The 15124-nt window shown below is 42.8% G+C and overlaps 6 protein-coding genes across 8 annotated transcripts; 4 read left to right on the top strand and 2 right to left on the bottom strand.

The window, feature by feature from the left end:
- Positions 1 to 689: 689 nt before the first annotated feature.
- Positions 690 to 4287, bottom strand: LOC117901588 (protein rolling stone). The gene is made up of 4 exons (XM_034812398.1): positions 3767 to 4287; positions 1543 to 1894; positions 1296 to 1479; positions 690 to 1222 (listed from the first exon to the last, which is right to left on the bottom strand). The coding sequence occupies exons 1-4, from the start codon at positions 3863 to 3865 to the stop codon at positions 1033 to 1035; spliced, it is 825 nt and encodes a 274-aa protein (XP_034668289.1). The 5' UTR covers positions 3866 to 4287; the 3' UTR covers positions 690 to 1032.
- A 2366-nt stretch (positions 4288 to 6653) lies between these two features.
- Positions 6654 to 7876, top strand: LOC117901171 (protein rolling stone-like). The gene is made up of 4 exons (XM_034811825.1): positions 6654 to 7096; positions 7154 to 7255; positions 7307 to 7493; positions 7554 to 7876. Exons 1-4 carry the CDS (start codon positions 6775 to 6777, stop codon positions 7768 to 7770), a joined length of 828 nt encoding a protein of 275 aa, XP_034667716.1. The 5' UTR covers positions 6654 to 6774; the 3' UTR covers positions 7771 to 7876.
- A 435-nt stretch (positions 7877 to 8311) lies between these two features.
- LOC117901170 (protein rolling stone-like) lies at positions 8312 to 9324 on the top strand. The gene is made up of 4 exons (XM_034811824.1): positions 8312 to 8668; positions 8728 to 8829; positions 8887 to 9073; positions 9134 to 9324. The coding sequence occupies exons 1-4, from the start codon at positions 8347 to 8349 to the stop codon at positions 9315 to 9317; spliced, it is 795 nt and encodes a 264-aa protein (XP_034667715.1). The 5' UTR covers positions 8312 to 8346; the 3' UTR covers positions 9318 to 9324.
- A 13-nt stretch (positions 9325 to 9337) lies between these two features.
- Positions 9338 to 11136, bottom strand: LOC117901169 (COP9 signalosome complex subunit 2). 2 transcript variants are annotated; one of them, XM_034811822.1, is made up of 6 exons: positions 10983 to 11136; positions 10708 to 10902; positions 10527 to 10661; positions 9989 to 10470; positions 9599 to 9931; positions 9338 to 9537 (listed from the first exon to the last, which is right to left on the bottom strand). In XM_034811822.1, the coding sequence occupies exons 1-6, from the start codon at positions 11034 to 11036 to the stop codon at positions 9393 to 9395; spliced, it is 1344 nt and encodes a 447-aa protein (XP_034667713.1). In that variant the 5' UTR covers positions 11037 to 11136; the 3' UTR covers positions 9338 to 9392. The 2 variants fall into 2 exon arrangements, with proteins under 2 accessions (XP_034667713.1, XP_034667714.1); XM_034811823.1 differs by having other exon boundaries at positions 10527 to 10652.
- A 1000-nt stretch (positions 11137 to 12136) lies between these two features.
- On the top strand, positions 12137 to 13053 carry LOC117901506 (UPF0585 protein CG18661). 2 transcript variants are annotated; one of them, XM_034812277.1, is made up of 2 exons: positions 12137 to 12240; positions 12344 to 13053. In XM_034812277.1, the coding sequence occupies exons 1-2, from the start codon at positions 12236 to 12238 to the stop codon at positions 12969 to 12971; spliced, it is 633 nt and encodes a 210-aa protein (XP_034668168.1). In that variant the 5' UTR covers positions 12137 to 12235; the 3' UTR covers positions 12972 to 13053. The 2 variants fall into 2 exon arrangements, with proteins under 2 accessions (XP_034668168.1, XP_034668167.1); XM_034812276.1 differs by having other exon boundaries at positions 12200 to 12240; positions 12305 to 13053.
- Positions 13054 to 13180: 127 nt separating this feature from the next.
- Positions 13181 to 14048, top strand: LOC117901505 (trypsin-1). The gene has a single exon (XM_034812275.1). It carries the CDS (start codon positions 13214 to 13216, stop codon positions 13985 to 13987), a length of 774 nt encoding a protein of 257 aa, XP_034668166.1. The 5' UTR covers positions 13181 to 13213; the 3' UTR covers positions 13988 to 14048.
- The last annotated feature ends 1076 nt before the right edge of the window (positions 14049 to 15124 follow it).

Genomic DNA, 15124 nt, shown 5'->3' with positions numbered 1-15124 from the left:
AAATGTGGTAGCTAAAACCAAACACCCATTGGATAAAATAGAATAAATTTGTTCAGATAGCTATTCTTAATTAAAAAATTTCAAATATTTACAGAAATTGTGAATTCTGGATTCAAAATTCCCATTAAAATATGATTTTCATCCCAACTTATAGGTCTACCCTCTAAAACCGGTCCTCGTCTAGAGCTTCTATGATTAATTATAACTTATTTTTATTAATCTTTGATATTCGGTCTCCCATCAGCATCGGAAATTAAGAGACTGGAGAATTATATCTGTAGATGAATTTTGGTATTTTTGAGGCACAGAAATTATCCATAGCATAGTTCTTTTTTCATATTTCCATATTCTATGCAACATAATTTATAACTTAATATAATTCCTTTTTTCCATTCGGATCAGAATCTCTTAAAAATTAAAAAATTTCTCACATTTTTAATTTAATTTAATGTTACTTTAATGTTCAATTTACTTAAATAATCTTCACTAAAATCTTGTGAGCTTTGATTTCTTCACTTAAACCTTGTCAGCTTTTGATTTCTTCACTTAAATCTTGGTCAGCTTTGCTATTTATTTACTTCCATGTTATTCCTTAGTGTATATCTGCATTTTCTCTCGCTATTTTCTTTATACAATTTCAAATTTCTCATAATACATTTCAGAATGAAACCAAATGCACAGAGTATTTATCAACAAATTTCATAACTAAATATCTACTATTTATGTCATTCATATAGTAACAAGATCTTTGCTTATTAACTAGCCTAACTAAACCAATTGATATGATATAACACAATGGGTGTATGCGTGTGTGCTGTGTATGTATGTATGTAGCTTCGACATTAAGGAACCAAATGATTAAAACTTATTGTATCAAATACTAGATATATGTATATTTTATGTATAAATAAATGCATGCGAATGTGTAAGAGTGCAGCTCGCCATAGATACATATGAGTGAGTGAGTGAGGGGTGTGCTTGAGGTTTCATAATGCTGGTGATTCTTAGAGATTGTTAAAGTTATGACGGTACTCAGATGAGACCCACAGCATGCGGTGTCCACACCACACTGAATGCCCTATTAAACATTCTCTTCAGCTTGTGGAGACCAAAGAGCAGCAGCCAGTAGCACATGATCAGCACAAAGATGCCCACAAATGTCACCAGACAGCGTGTGGGATTGTTCCAATCCAATATGGGATACACATAGGGATTGCCAAATCTGTGTGCAGAGAAAAGAAAATTTAATGAAAATTATACAACAAGCGAGAGAGATATACGGGTGCGGCACTTACTCATCTGTGCCCCCACAAAAATGATAGATGAGGGTAAAGACAAAGAACATAATCGCCAAAGCCATGCTGTAGACCATGTGCAGCAGTCTGAGCGGAAATGCCACAATCAGGAAATCGATCAGCATCATCACCGTATTCAGTCCGTGGGTAATAACGCTAATGGCCGGAAAACGCATGGGCTTATCTGCAAATTAATTGAAGTAATTCAACCCAGTACATAATGTAATTCAATTCTCGAACTACTCACTCATTTTGCCATGCAGAAAGACCCAGTACACGGTGGATATGATCAACGCCAGCGATATGGTCATATTGTACAACCACCAGTAGATCTTTAGGCCTCTCGTGGTCTCCGTTTTGTTACCCGATTCCTGCACCAGACTGCGGGTATTCCTTAGATCAAAGTGCCAGCAGGTGACCTGCACTGCTGCTATGAGCATGGTAATGGTGCACAAACCATAGCCCCAATTGGTCATGTAAATGAAGAACTTGCCATCGCAATACTGCACGATAATGCACATGATGTAGACTCCCAGAAAGAACAATGCCCATATCCATCGATATAGCAAGTAGAGTGCATTCGTGTCATCCTTTTGCCACTGCAAAGGGAAAGAAAATCGATGTAGCAAGCGATCGAGAGATATTTATAAAGAAAACTACACACGATTAAATGTTATATGAAGGTTCAGTGTAAGTACAAGTAATCTCTGAGTCATGTACATATTTTATTGCAGAACTTGCACTTGTGCAATCAAATATACCAATAAATCCTTATCGCCGGTGGGTTCAGATGAACGTCTGCCCCTAACACCATGATCTTGTATTTAATTATTTTAAATACGTATTCCAGTGCCAGTTCTTGCAATCATTATAATTTGTACAAAATTATATTAAATATAACCTTTAAAAGTCCCAATTAAAAGCCCCTCGACATTGTTTGAAATTTCCACGAGTCCTTATCGCTGATTTCAGATTTCACTTGTTTTTTACACGGCTGATCGGTTGTGTTTTGTTTTGTGTAGTTTCTAAATTAAATATTCCAGACCGTTTCGGTCATAAAACAAACAAAATGCGCGCAGTTTTTACTAATTTATGACAGCTTCTCACACATTTTTTGCTTATCACACGATGACGTAGCAGTGGCAGATCCATAAAGCGAGTCAAATTTTGTTTTTTATTTTCTTAGCAAATCAGCAAAAAAAATCTCTGTTTACGCAAGTGTAATAATAATAATCATAAACACTCGTAATCATCATAACAATCAAATTAGTTTGGAAAATTTTTGCGGAAATCAAATCGTTGGCATCTACGCTACATTTACGCTACTTTATTTATGGGTTGGCATTTATTTTGTTTGAAGTCTGATAAGGGTAAACCGTACTATCACATAATTTGTCTGGTTCCTGCCATGATTCGCATTCCACGAACTCTTTTTGGGGGGCCGCTACCAATTGGGTACTTTTTTCATTTGCGTGAAATGATTCATTATTTGTTACGCCGAATTTGTACTTTGAAATGCTCTTTGGTTTGTTTTGTTATCATATAATGAAATGTACAAAAAAAACTAGTCTGGCAATGCTTATCAGCTTTTGTTTATAGTGCATTTATCTAGATAATTAGCTGGAAGGTGGTTTTCGGTTTTGGTTGTTTTGTCATCGTTTAGCTTTAGTTTTTGGCTGGAGCTTTAGCTTTCCCATTCATCATTTACTGCTCTGTTCCCATGAGAACTCCACACCGTTGGTAGTAAAGCTTTCGGTTATGAAACTAAAATGTGTTAATTGCTTCTTAGGCATGTGGTTTAATTTTGGGGTCCGTTCTGCTTTCCATTCATTCGTGAACTCTGTGCTATGTGAACTCTGTTTTTTGTGGATTTAGAAGTTTGTTTTTTGTATATTTAATACTCTGTTTTAATGTTGGTCTATAACTCAGTTTTTTATTGGATTAAGCACTCTCCTTTTTGTTGATTTTATCTAAACTGCTCACACACTTGTTTATAATGATTTGTTGGCGCTTTTGATATCTCAGCTGTTAGCTGAACTATTTTTATAATGTTTTTGCTTTTGTTTTAGCTTTTAGCTGACAGCTTTTATCCAACTTATCGTTGGATGGGAAGCTACTGCCTTATTCGCCTTATGTAATACATTTGATCTGCTGTAGATTGTATAAACGAATCGAAATTGCATCGAACAGCAGGAATTTTGATGTGCAAATTGATTTGTATCACATAATAGATGTTGATTAGATCAGCTTGTCAGTGATCTGTGGCCTACACTCTTTCCGCCTCACATAACTTTCGTTTCAAAACACGTGCTGAAGTTTCCCAGGCAAATGATCTCACGATCAGCAGTTACAACGTTCGTTGGAAATTACAATAGTTACACCTGAACTGCTGTTGTTTGAACTCTGATACCATATGGGATGTTTTTTGTACTGTGGGGGGATATTCCACATCTCACATATTCCTTTCTCACCTGCGATCGGTAGAACAAATGAACGCGTTTGTAGGCAAATCCAAAATTCTCTCGCTGCAGTTCCTTGTTGAAGCTCTTGCAGAAGTCATCGAAAAGCATATTTTTTGTTTGTTCTGTTTTTTATTGTAGAGATGAATTTTTGAGGCAGAAGAACCCTCCGACGTGAGTCGCGTATAGCCGGCAACTGGCTGACGTTCCCGAAAAGGCCTTTTTTATTTTGCTGTTTCCGCACTCCTCTGACTAAACCAGAGCTTTGAGTTATGTTTACGACGCGACACGAACACCGCGGGATGAAGAAGGAAAGATAAACAAGGAAAGAGAGAGAATGCGATACGGGGGGGAAACACGATGATGTTGGAGTGGCGCTGGCAGTGAGCGATCTTGAAAAAAAGCACTGAACCCTCCTGGGACTGGGGGGTTGGGAAGTTAGCAGCAACAATTAGCAAAAATAGTAGCTCCACTTGGCACGCGCACTCGGACACGACTACTGGGCAGATCGATATGGTATATGGGAAACCCAGCGATTGCTCGAGCAGGGAGCCCCGAACCCGAGCCGAAACGATGACGAACTTCGGAGCACACACAACAGACAGGCAGCACAGCAGCAGCAGCAGCGCGTTGCAGCAAAACGAGGGACTATTTTGATCGAATGCCTAACGGGAAATGTGAAAATAAACTATAGACATATCATGCTTTATAAACGATCATAACCGATCTGCGAAGCGACAGCGACAGATCTTTCAGCGTAAATTCAATTAATTATATGGACAAATTCTGCAGTCAAAAGAGACGACTCTCTTTGGGCCTCTCTCTTTCTCTCTCTCTGGGTGTGGGAACCATCATTTAATGGATGATATTATATCAAGATATTGACAGCACACACACACATACAACTGAGATCTATGTCATTGTTGACCAGCACTGAACTTGAAGCCATAGAGGTCGACCAATTAAGATCACTATCGAGAGAGAAATATATTTTCAAAAGCAGCCAAAAAATGCTGTGCCAAGAATTACATACACATAGTACATACAATTTTGTTCTTTCTGACCTACATTGCGCGACAAATGGTATAAATAGACGATAAGCAAAGTGGGGAAAGGTAAGGTTCTTTCTACTATATGGTCCGTACACCTTATCTAATCCAAAAAGAGAGAGAGAGCTATTATGAGGTACTTGGACGCAGACTAATTGCAGCTAAATTGGCTTTCGATAACCTCCAAGAACTCAGCTTAAAGTCCAGTAATTGTCTTACCCATAAAAGTTCAAAGTGACATGAATTGATTTATATGAGTTCAAACTCAAGAGATAGAGTGTGTGACAGGGTATAGGTCATGGCCTGGTCATCAATTTGAATTCGTTTTTGCAATTGAATTTTGATCAATTGAACGCCCGAGACCGACACCCATTTAATAAAAACACTCCCGAGCATCGATTACGCATTGACTGACATTCCTCTCTGATATTTGCATATATTTCTCATATATGTACATATAAACATACATATACTTTATACATATATTCCCAGCATTACAGCCTCCCAATTATCAGGGGTAAAGCGGGTCCACAGGTTCGTTAACCTTGCAGCTGACCTTGCCATTGACGAAGTCGAAAGTGTCGTCGACGTTTGTAAAGATAAGACACGCCCATCTTCTGATTTATCCTCTTTTTATTCTATTTATTAATTTAATTATAATTGGAACTCAATTTGCCTGGGACTTTCGCTGGGAATTAAAATCTGAATGTAAAGATGAAATTGCCTGACAGCGACATAAGGTTTGTTTGATCGATTGGATAGCCGGGGGTCGTTCTCAGATATCATTAGATGGAATAAGTGTGATTACAGATCCAATATCAAACAACAGAAATGCCTGGCATGTGTTTACGTTTACGCTGTTTTTAACCTTGAATTGCATTAGAAATATTATCCTGTTAACGTTTCCTATAAACACTTATAAATACCCTGTATTACCCAAGTGAAGCGATAAATTCGTTCTGTAATAGTAAAACAATCGATGATTCATCGTAGAGATAGAATTCATATGATTACTATTCCTACCCTTATCATTATCTAACTGAATTTCCTAAGGGCAAAAGCCCCCCATTCAATCGTAAGCAAACAAATGGCAATGGTGAACTTGAAGCAGTTCAAGTTCCACAATTGTCAAAGCTCTGATGATATCAGAAGAGGAAACAACGTCAATCAGCGACAGTCTTTCACATGGGACATGCCCCGGCAGATACACCAACAAAACATTGATACATTTTGCTACAAGGAAAGGTTGAAACATGTGCCAGATATACACTTTCGGAGGGCATAAAGATTTACGCAAAAAGCAAACTAAATTCCAGAGAACTTTTAAGTGAAACTAAAGCTCGTGGGGAACATTTCAACAAGCGAATTCCTTCTTCAGGGTATTCCCACAATCATGTTCCTAATTTTTCTGATATTTTGCGTGTAGTTTTGTTTTCTTTCTGCCTCCTTATCGCTGTCTGGAGCCTCTGGAGTGCTGTCCATATGAAAAAGCCGCCAACCTCTGCAAACGCGGCCGACGTCCATCAATTGCTTTATTATTGACTTTGAATCATGTGCGAAAATTCCCAAAACATGTTTAAATATTTACGGGCCATCGATTGGTTTTCCTGGGTCTTGGGTACGGATATTCCAAGTGCTGGCTAGCAAGGGTCCCCACTTTAGTGGATAGCCCTGCTCCAACTTGACCACGTTCGCATTTTTCTAGAGATCTTATCTGTGGAGGCGCGCGCGCTGTTTGAATTAGACATAAACGGTTGATAAGCAGTCAACTCGTATCACACCTCGATTACTCAGCCGATTCAAGCCAAAACGATTTGCGGAAATTATGGCCCATTCGCATGGCTATCATTCGGTTATGCCGCGTGGCTACGACAGTCCGTGTTCTACAAGCGAACCAGCCGCCTGGTGTGGTCCCTCCTCTCAGCCCTAGTCCAGCGCCAGCGACGCCGCGTACATCCGAGCACAAACAGCATGCGGGACACCAGCGAGGATTCCTGCTGCCTGCCCTTCAAGCAGGAGTTTCAACGCGCCAAATTCTCGCTGCATCACGATGATCCTGGTGTCTTTTGTCGCTCGCAGTGGCAGTGCGGGGATCGCAATATTCTGTGGCTTCTGTACCGCTGGATTTGGGCGGGGTTCTTTGCCGGTGGCGTGATTGGTAGCATGGTGAGCACCTTCAATGACGGCAAATGGTTCATTTACCTCACGGACTGGGGGTTTACACTGTGCTTCTATGCCTGCACCTATGGCGCCGTGGTGGCCACCATTTACTATATTAAACCATCGTATTTTGGTAAGTTTTTTACTCCATTTGAGGGGTTTCTTTTCATGACAATTTCTGCTCTTGTAGCTCCTGGCAGCGTGGCGCTGAAGATCTATTGGCTCTCCCACTACACCACAGTGGTGATTGCCATGATGATAACGCTTGTGTTCTGGGCAGCGCTCTATCCATGTGAGTAGCTCCACGGGTTGTCAATTGATTACACAAATTTCTCTTTGATAGCCATGCCGGAAATGGGCGCCGAGCTGTACAACCTTTGGGCGCATGCCTTCAACTCGATATTCATGATCGTGGACTGTTTTATGGTGGCCTTTCCCACGCACATTATGCACTTTATTTATCCCTTTGCCGCGGGCATTACCTATGGCATTTTTTCGCTGATTTACTTCTGGTCTGGAGGCGTTGATTTGTGAGTTTTGGCTTTGTCTAGTTTTCCAACGAATTTATCCACTTTGAATCCCTATTTCAGCATGGGCAATCGTTACATTTACTTCATTTTGGACTGGGAGAGACCAGGCCTGGCCATAGGCACCGTCTTTGGTTGTGTTGTGCTCGTGAGCTGCTTCTGCATATTGGTCTTTGGCTTCTATAGACTCCGCATGTGCATCTACAACCGCTGTACTGGGCAAAAGCAGCTGGAGATACCCTCGACAAGAGCCTCCACGGAAACAGTGCAAGTCGCTTGAAACGCTGCATCATTCCACATATTTTAAAGCTATGTTAAATAGTATGTATAAGCTTATTGTTAGTCAGCCAATTTGTGCTATTAAATACCCGAATTTCTACGATAAATTCAGCTTGCTTTGTGAGTATATTCCAAGTGCCATGCACATTATTTCTATGACTTCTTATCATGTCTGATTGTAGGGAAAACCCGTGGGGCACTTCGGGCCTGCGAGTGCCAATAGGTTTATGGTTTCACCATGAATCAGCTGAGAATATTGCCAGGGATATACACACTTATAAATACTCTGAAAACTTTCCACGACCATTGAACCCTTTAACATTTTATGAATGATTTTTGGCGTCCAGACATGACCTCTACGCGCCCAGGGGGGGTCCTATCAGTGGCGTGAGCGCTAAAATATACATAAATTCTTGTCATACCGGAAGATAAGGGCCGCGATTGGCCGATTGCTCGCTTGATTATCCTCTAAACATAACCGATTTCTGGGGCTATAAAACACATGCTTCGCGTGGTGCTGCCAGTTCGAGCTTCACCGCGGAAAGAGTCACCAGAAAAGGGGGAGAATTTTCAAACGATGCGGAAGGAAAGTGAGGATTCGTGTTGTCTGTCCCTCAGGCAGGAGTTTCAGCGCTCCAAGTTCTCGCTGCACCACACGGATCCCGGTGTGTTTTGTCGCTCCCAGTGGCAGCGTGGGGAACGAAGTGTCCTCTGGCTTCTGTACCGCTGGCTGCTCGCCGCTTTCTATTCCGCTGGCGTGATTGGAAGTCTGTTAAAGGTGTTCAACGAGGGCACTTGGTTTATTTATCTCACGCATTGGGGCTTCAGTTTGTGCCTGTTTGCCAGCATCTATGGTGCTGTGGTGGCTAGCATTTACTTCAGCAAACCCACGTATTTCGGTGAGAATTTAAAGCCATTAAAGATTTTCCTTGTGTGAGAGTGCCACCTCCCCTTGCAGCTCCTGGCAGCGTGGCGCTGAAGATCTATTGGCTTTCCCATTTCACAACTGTGGCGCTCTCGATGCTGGTAACGTTGATCTACTGGGCAGCGCTGTATCCATGTAAGTGTACATTTCCCAGCTGAAATGGTTCAATCCTCTCTAAATATTCTTCCTTAGCCATGCCCGAAATGGGTGCAGATTTGAACAACCTCTGGGAGCACGCCTTCAACTCGATTTTTATGATCCTGGACTGCTTCATTCTGGCTTTTCCCACGCACATCCTGCACGGTATCTATCCCCTGGCGGTGATTCTTACATTTGGATTTTTCTCGCTGGTTTACCACTGGTGCAACGGACATGATTTGTAAGTGTCAAATGCCATTAAATTCCTGAAGGTTTTCTCTTTCATATTTTCACTTTGCAGCGATGGCAATCCTTTTATATATCCCATCCTGGACTGGGCTCGACCAGGCCTGGCCATTGGCACGCTTTGTGGTTGCTTGCTGCTTGTGTGCTGCTTCTCCGTTTGTGTCTTTGGGCTGTACAGACTCCGCCTGAGCATCTACAATTGCTGTGGGAGAGAACAGAAAATAGTCCCAACTGCTTGACATTGAATAAAGGATTGTGGTTGGATATATTCTAGATAATTTAATGCAGTTTTAAAAAGCCACAATTAGGTGTATTTAGGCCATTTTCTGTACGACAGCAAACTGTAGAGAATGGATTTGATTGGACCACTTCTCCAGGGCATTATAGCGAGCGGCGCTGCTATTGACCTTGTCCAGCTGCAGCACCTGATTGACCTGATCAATGCGTCCCTTGATGGTGCTGTCGAGTAGGAAACACATTAATTAATCAATCATTAAAGAGGTGAAAGCCATTTCCTTACTCATCCAAAATGCAGGAGACCAGAAGGCTCTCCACTTCGGCGGGCTCAATGTTCAGGGCGCTGGCAATAAATGGTATAAAGATGTTCTTGTACGGTCTAATCAGTTTTATGAGCACTTGGGTGCGTATATTGCGCAGAAGATCCTCAATGTGTTCGCGTATAAACTGATCGGCCATAATGTTGCTACGATGCTGGCGCAGAATGGTCTCAAACTCGTTGATGTCATTGTTTTGATACGAATTAACCAGATTGGTCATGGCGAGTATTTCGGGATCGTTCTTGTACGGTTTGGCCTCCTGCGAGTCGAATGGATTGATGCCCGATTTCATCAACCTGCAAAGGAAGAAGGGATTAAGAGGGGTTTCCTTACGCGCGTTGGATGTCACTTACATGTTAGCCAGAACCAAGTACTTCAGGCATGTGGTACGCCTGGGTGAGCCGCTCTCATCGTAATTCTTGAACGCCTCAAAGAAATCGGTGTGCGCTTTCTCGAACTCGCCCTCACGCAGATGCATCTTGCCGCCACACTCGCGTATCACGCCCATAATCAATGGATGCGGTATGGCCGACTTGATGTGCAGCGACTGCTCGTACAGCGCCTTCAACTTCTTGTTGTTCTTCTGGACAGTGTACATTTGAATCTCCAGCGCGTAAATCTCCAGCAGTTGTGTACCCTTCTTGAGATCATCCTCGCCATCGTCCGTCTGGCAGCTCTGGTGCAGCTGCTTGAGTATCTTTTGCAGCTTGGTAAAGTCGCTGCGATCAAAGTAGAGTTTGCCCAACTTTGTGTTTGTCTTGAACCACAATCTGTCGTTCTTTGCATCCCTCAAAGCATCCAAAGTGGTCTCGTAAAAGTTCTGCAACAAAGCCATCTGCAAAGAACATGAAAAATGTATTATTAAATAGAATTTTGGCCTTTTTTACCTACATTCTTGGAGGTGGATATGTAGTCCAATATCGAGTTGATGCTCTTTTCCGAGTGATTTCTGGTGACGGCGCTCTTGATGTACGTCAATAGTTGCTTGTAACGTACCATCATTTCGTCGTAGTTGCACTGGGGGAGCTTTATATTAATTAGACATTCAGATACACACATTTTACGTATTTACCAATCGAAAATTAATCTTAATCATCTGTTTGAGCGCCTTGAAGCCCCACTCGCCCTTCTCACCATTCTCCAGATCGAGCACTTTCTGGAAACTGGCCAGCGCCGCCTTGGGCTCCTCCTCCTTCAGCGCCTTGCTGTTGTAGTACTGATTCTCCAGATCCACGTCGGGCTCTGAATTGCTATCCTCGGAATATTCCTGCAAAGAAAAATAATTTGCACCCAACCAAGCGACGACATTGAAAATGTGTCTTTTCTTGCTTTAAAATGTTTCCTTACCAATCCATAGTCCTCATCATCATCGCACATGAAGTCATCATCGTTGTCAGACATTCTTTTACACTTTTAATTGCTATTTACTACAAAAAATTGAAAAGACAATGCCGGCATATAGAATTGCGAAAAACAGAATTAGTGTGTGTTGCGATTCGGTATATTTGGGGTATATTTGGGAAATTGAGAATGTATATTTCGGTATATTTCCGAGGGTCAGTCGGTACATAATTCTGCGGTTACACTCTGACTGATTAGGCGCAGGTGAGAATTTCCCTGACCGTTTAGAGGCCGGAGAGGATTTCCCTGACCGTTTAGACGCAGGAGAGGATTTCCTGACCGTTTAGTTTAAATTTTCAAATACAAAAATTCACTGCAGGAGGAATAGGAAGAATTACAAATGACATGATAAGAGCACTCTTGCTCTTGCTGGTATTTTACCTCCCAAACACAGAGCTAAAATAGTCACAGAACTACTGAAAGTAAAGTCTCTGAGCCCGGCTTTGCATAATGAAGTTACTCGATCCAATGCAAAGACTGCTTACACAGTTGTGTACCAAGAATATAGTGACCCTTTCGACAATTATAATGAAACCAAAGAGTAAAAACATAGTCAAAATCTTTAATTTGTCTCTCAGTCTTTGACAGGAAAAAAACCAACATTTCAAATGAAGAATGCAATGCGATATTTCAAGCTAAGCTTGAATTTGCACAAAGTGCTTACCTATTTAAAAGGCGGGCGTTCAGTGTGTTAAGTTTGAACAGTCACTCGGAATGAGCCATGCTCCCAAATCCTATTCGCTGTGGCATATAAATAAAACAAAATAATCTTTTTTTTTTTCAAAATGAGCTAATGGGTATACAAGTGACCATACTATCACTATTGGTTGGCCAGCAAAAAATTTTCAAATGACGTAACATTCCATTCCCACCAACGTAACTTATAATGCTTTTTTTTTTGGTTGACATATTTGGTTTTAGCCCTTATTTTGCTATCAATCCATTAAAAGTAGATCATGAAAACTAGCCAATCTTGTAGAGAAGTGACTGATGATTCAAGTGAAATAACAGTTTTAAAGCTGAGATACCTAACCAGCTGGTAATATTAAACGGAAGATCAAAGTCGAGCAAAATTATTAAATATTTCCGGTATATTTGCGGTATATTTGGGTGATGAGAATGTTTATTTTGGTACATTGCTGAGGGTCAGACGATATTTCGATCGCAAACGCGGTCACACTTAATCTTTTCTTGCCAAAATGAGGTTTGTTGTTTTTGTGTTGATATTACCGTTATTTTATTGTTTAAATATATAATTATACCGACAGTTTGATGAAACGTCTTTTGCACACTTCGATTCGTTGCAGCCGCTCCATGAAGAGCACGCATCCATCGGCGGATCGCAATTCGCAGCCCATTGCCGATGCGCTTGTGGCGCAGGTGGACAGAGCCACACCAAATTTACAGTTACTCGAAATCGCTTCTGGATCTGGTCAGCACGCGGGCTTTTTGGCCCCATTTTTGCCCAACATCAGCATACAGCCCACGGAAAACGCGCGGGAAATGTTCTCCTCCATTACGGCGTACGCCGCAGATTGTGTGACTGGCAATATCCGGGCGCCCCTGCACGTGGACATTACCCGGGAGCCCGGGCAGTGGGAGGCGCCGCCGCAGAAAGCAAGTTACGATTATATTTTCAATTCCAATATGATGCACATCAGCCCCTGGGCCTGCAGCGTGGGACTCTTCCGCGCAGCGGGCCTGCTGCTAAAGCAGGGCGGAAAAATGTTCACCTACGGGCCGTATGCCCAAGATGGGGTCCTGCAGCCACAGAGCAATGTGGACTTTGACCGCAGCCTTAGGCAGCGGAATGCCTCTTGGGGTGTGCGGGACATTAAGGATCTCAAGGTGCTGGCCACGGAGCATGGCCTGCGGCTGGAGAAGCAAATGGAGATGCCCTCCAACAATAAATTTCTGACCTGGCTCAAGTTGTAGCCGAGTGCACTGCTCCCCTGGCGTTTACCCCTTAAGATAACGAAACGACGTTTGTGGCGGCAATAAAAGATTTTTTATTGCATGGAGTGCCAACTCATCGAACTAGGCCAAGTGGACACACTTAGATGGACCCTGAAAACACCAATTGATAGTCGAATAGAGATAGATTGCAGACGGCCTATAAAACCCCGCAACGCCATGGACTGGGGCAACATTTGGCCAGGAACGGTATTCGCTGCACCATGGAACGCTTTCAGACCGCCATTTTCCTGCTACTCCTGCTGGTTGGCTGCTGTCTGGCTGGTACGGCGCGTCGGCCACGCCTCGATGGACGCATTGTGGGCGGCCAGGCGACGACCATTGAGGCAATTCCTTACCAGGTGTCGCTGCAGCGGAACTATCACTTCTGCGGCGGCTCACTGATTGCGCACGGCTGGGTGCTCACCGCTGCCCACTGCACGGAGGGATCGGCCATCCTGGTGTCCAAGGTGCGCATCGGCTCCACGCGCACCGACTCGGGCGGCATCCTGGTGGGCATCAAGAGCGTCCATCGTCATCCAAAATTCGACACCTTCACCATCGACTACGACTATTCGGTGCTGGAATTGGCGCACTACGAAAGGAGCAACGTAACTCAAGCGTTTATTGGGCTGCCCAAGCAGGATGCAGACATTGCGGATGGCACTGCGGTGCTGGTCTCCGGCTGGGGCAACACCCAAAGCTCGCAGGAGCCGACGAGCATCTTGCGGGCGGTTACTGTGCCGACCGTCAGCCAGGCACAATGCAACGAGGCCTACGGCAGCTTTGGCACCATCACGGATCGCATGCTATGCGCGGGTCTGCAGCAAGGCGGCAAGGATGCGTGTCAGGGCGACTCCGGTGGACCGTTGGCCGCCAATGGAACGCTCTGGGGTGTCGTTTCCTGGGGCTACGGTTGTGCCCGTCCCGATTATCCAGGCGTATACTCTCGAGTATCGGCAGTGCGAGATTGGATAGGATCAGTAAGTGGAGTTTGAGCTTATTTTTGATTGAATTATAAAGATAACACAAATTGGTTGGCTGTGGTGTTTACGTTAACATTAACATGTATGGTTAACCCCTGTTATTCTTGACGGTGTTAGTTGCGCGCCGGAAAGCACATTTTTTACATAATTGGAATGTGGCTGGCTTGCAAAAGATAAAGCAGAATGCAGACATCTTTGTTTGCTGCAGAAACTATTATAAACTTTATCCTGGGCTATAATAATTTGCAGAAATTAACTTTTTGTCGCTAAAAGTCTAGAAATAGCTAACATTTGCTCTATGTATGTAACATAGCACGCAGTGTACTGTAAGGATATGAATGTTGCTGTTCAAAAGCTCAGTGTTATGTCACTCACTAAGGCGCTAGTTTCAAATGTTTTTTTACATACAGCAAGCAAAAACGAGAAGCCTTTTTCTTGAGTATTTGCATTGTTTTTGTACTATTTCATGCCAATACGGAATTATTTTGAATTTAAATGCATAGACGCACCAGACTTTGTCATAAAAGACATTTATGCGCCTCTGCTCAATCTATTCATCAACTCCAACTGAAAGCAATTGACCCAGAAAAACCTCCAATAAAATAATATTGACACATTGTGTGCAGCATAAGGGAAGAGGAGGACGAGCACCAAACAGAGTCTCTGTCCATATCCATATCGACAACTCTAGACAGACATTGAGAGACTGAGGGCAAATTTACTTAATAATTGGCCCAAAGGCAAATAAAAGTGCAAAGATGAGGCAATATGCAAAGTGAATAGAAAGGACTTTTGTGTTGGTGGCTGTGTGTGGTGCCATAAGTTGCCTATTGGAGTGTCCCCTTATGGTTTTCATGGTACATTTCTGATGGCCAACACACACTCCTAATTGTTGATTAAATGCTACCACAAATTGCTGCAAACGTTCAGTCGGTTTCTGGTCGATTTGCCTCTTGTTTTTCGAATGCCTGCCGCTTGCTCTCCATTTACCAGCTGCTGTTGTCAAAGCAGTTAGCACTGCAACCACGCGTGTCGGCAAGGAAGGAGGGAGAGTAGTCCGACAGGTTACTAGGTAGCTAGCAGCAAATTGCCCAAGAGGTGTGTGCTACTCCTGTTCGTTCCTGTGTATGTGTGAATGTCATGTCCTTT

Source organism: Drosophila subobscura, chromosome U (assembly GCF_008121235.1).
Source record: "Drosophila subobscura isolate 14011-0131.10 chromosome U, UCBerk_Dsub_1.0, whole genome shotgun sequence".
NCBI classification, from domain to species: Eukaryota; Metazoa; Arthropoda; class Insecta; order Diptera; family Drosophilidae; genus Drosophila; species Drosophila subobscura.
Note: the sequence above shows the minus strand (reverse complement) of the source record. Positions and strands in the feature narration are given on the sequence as shown.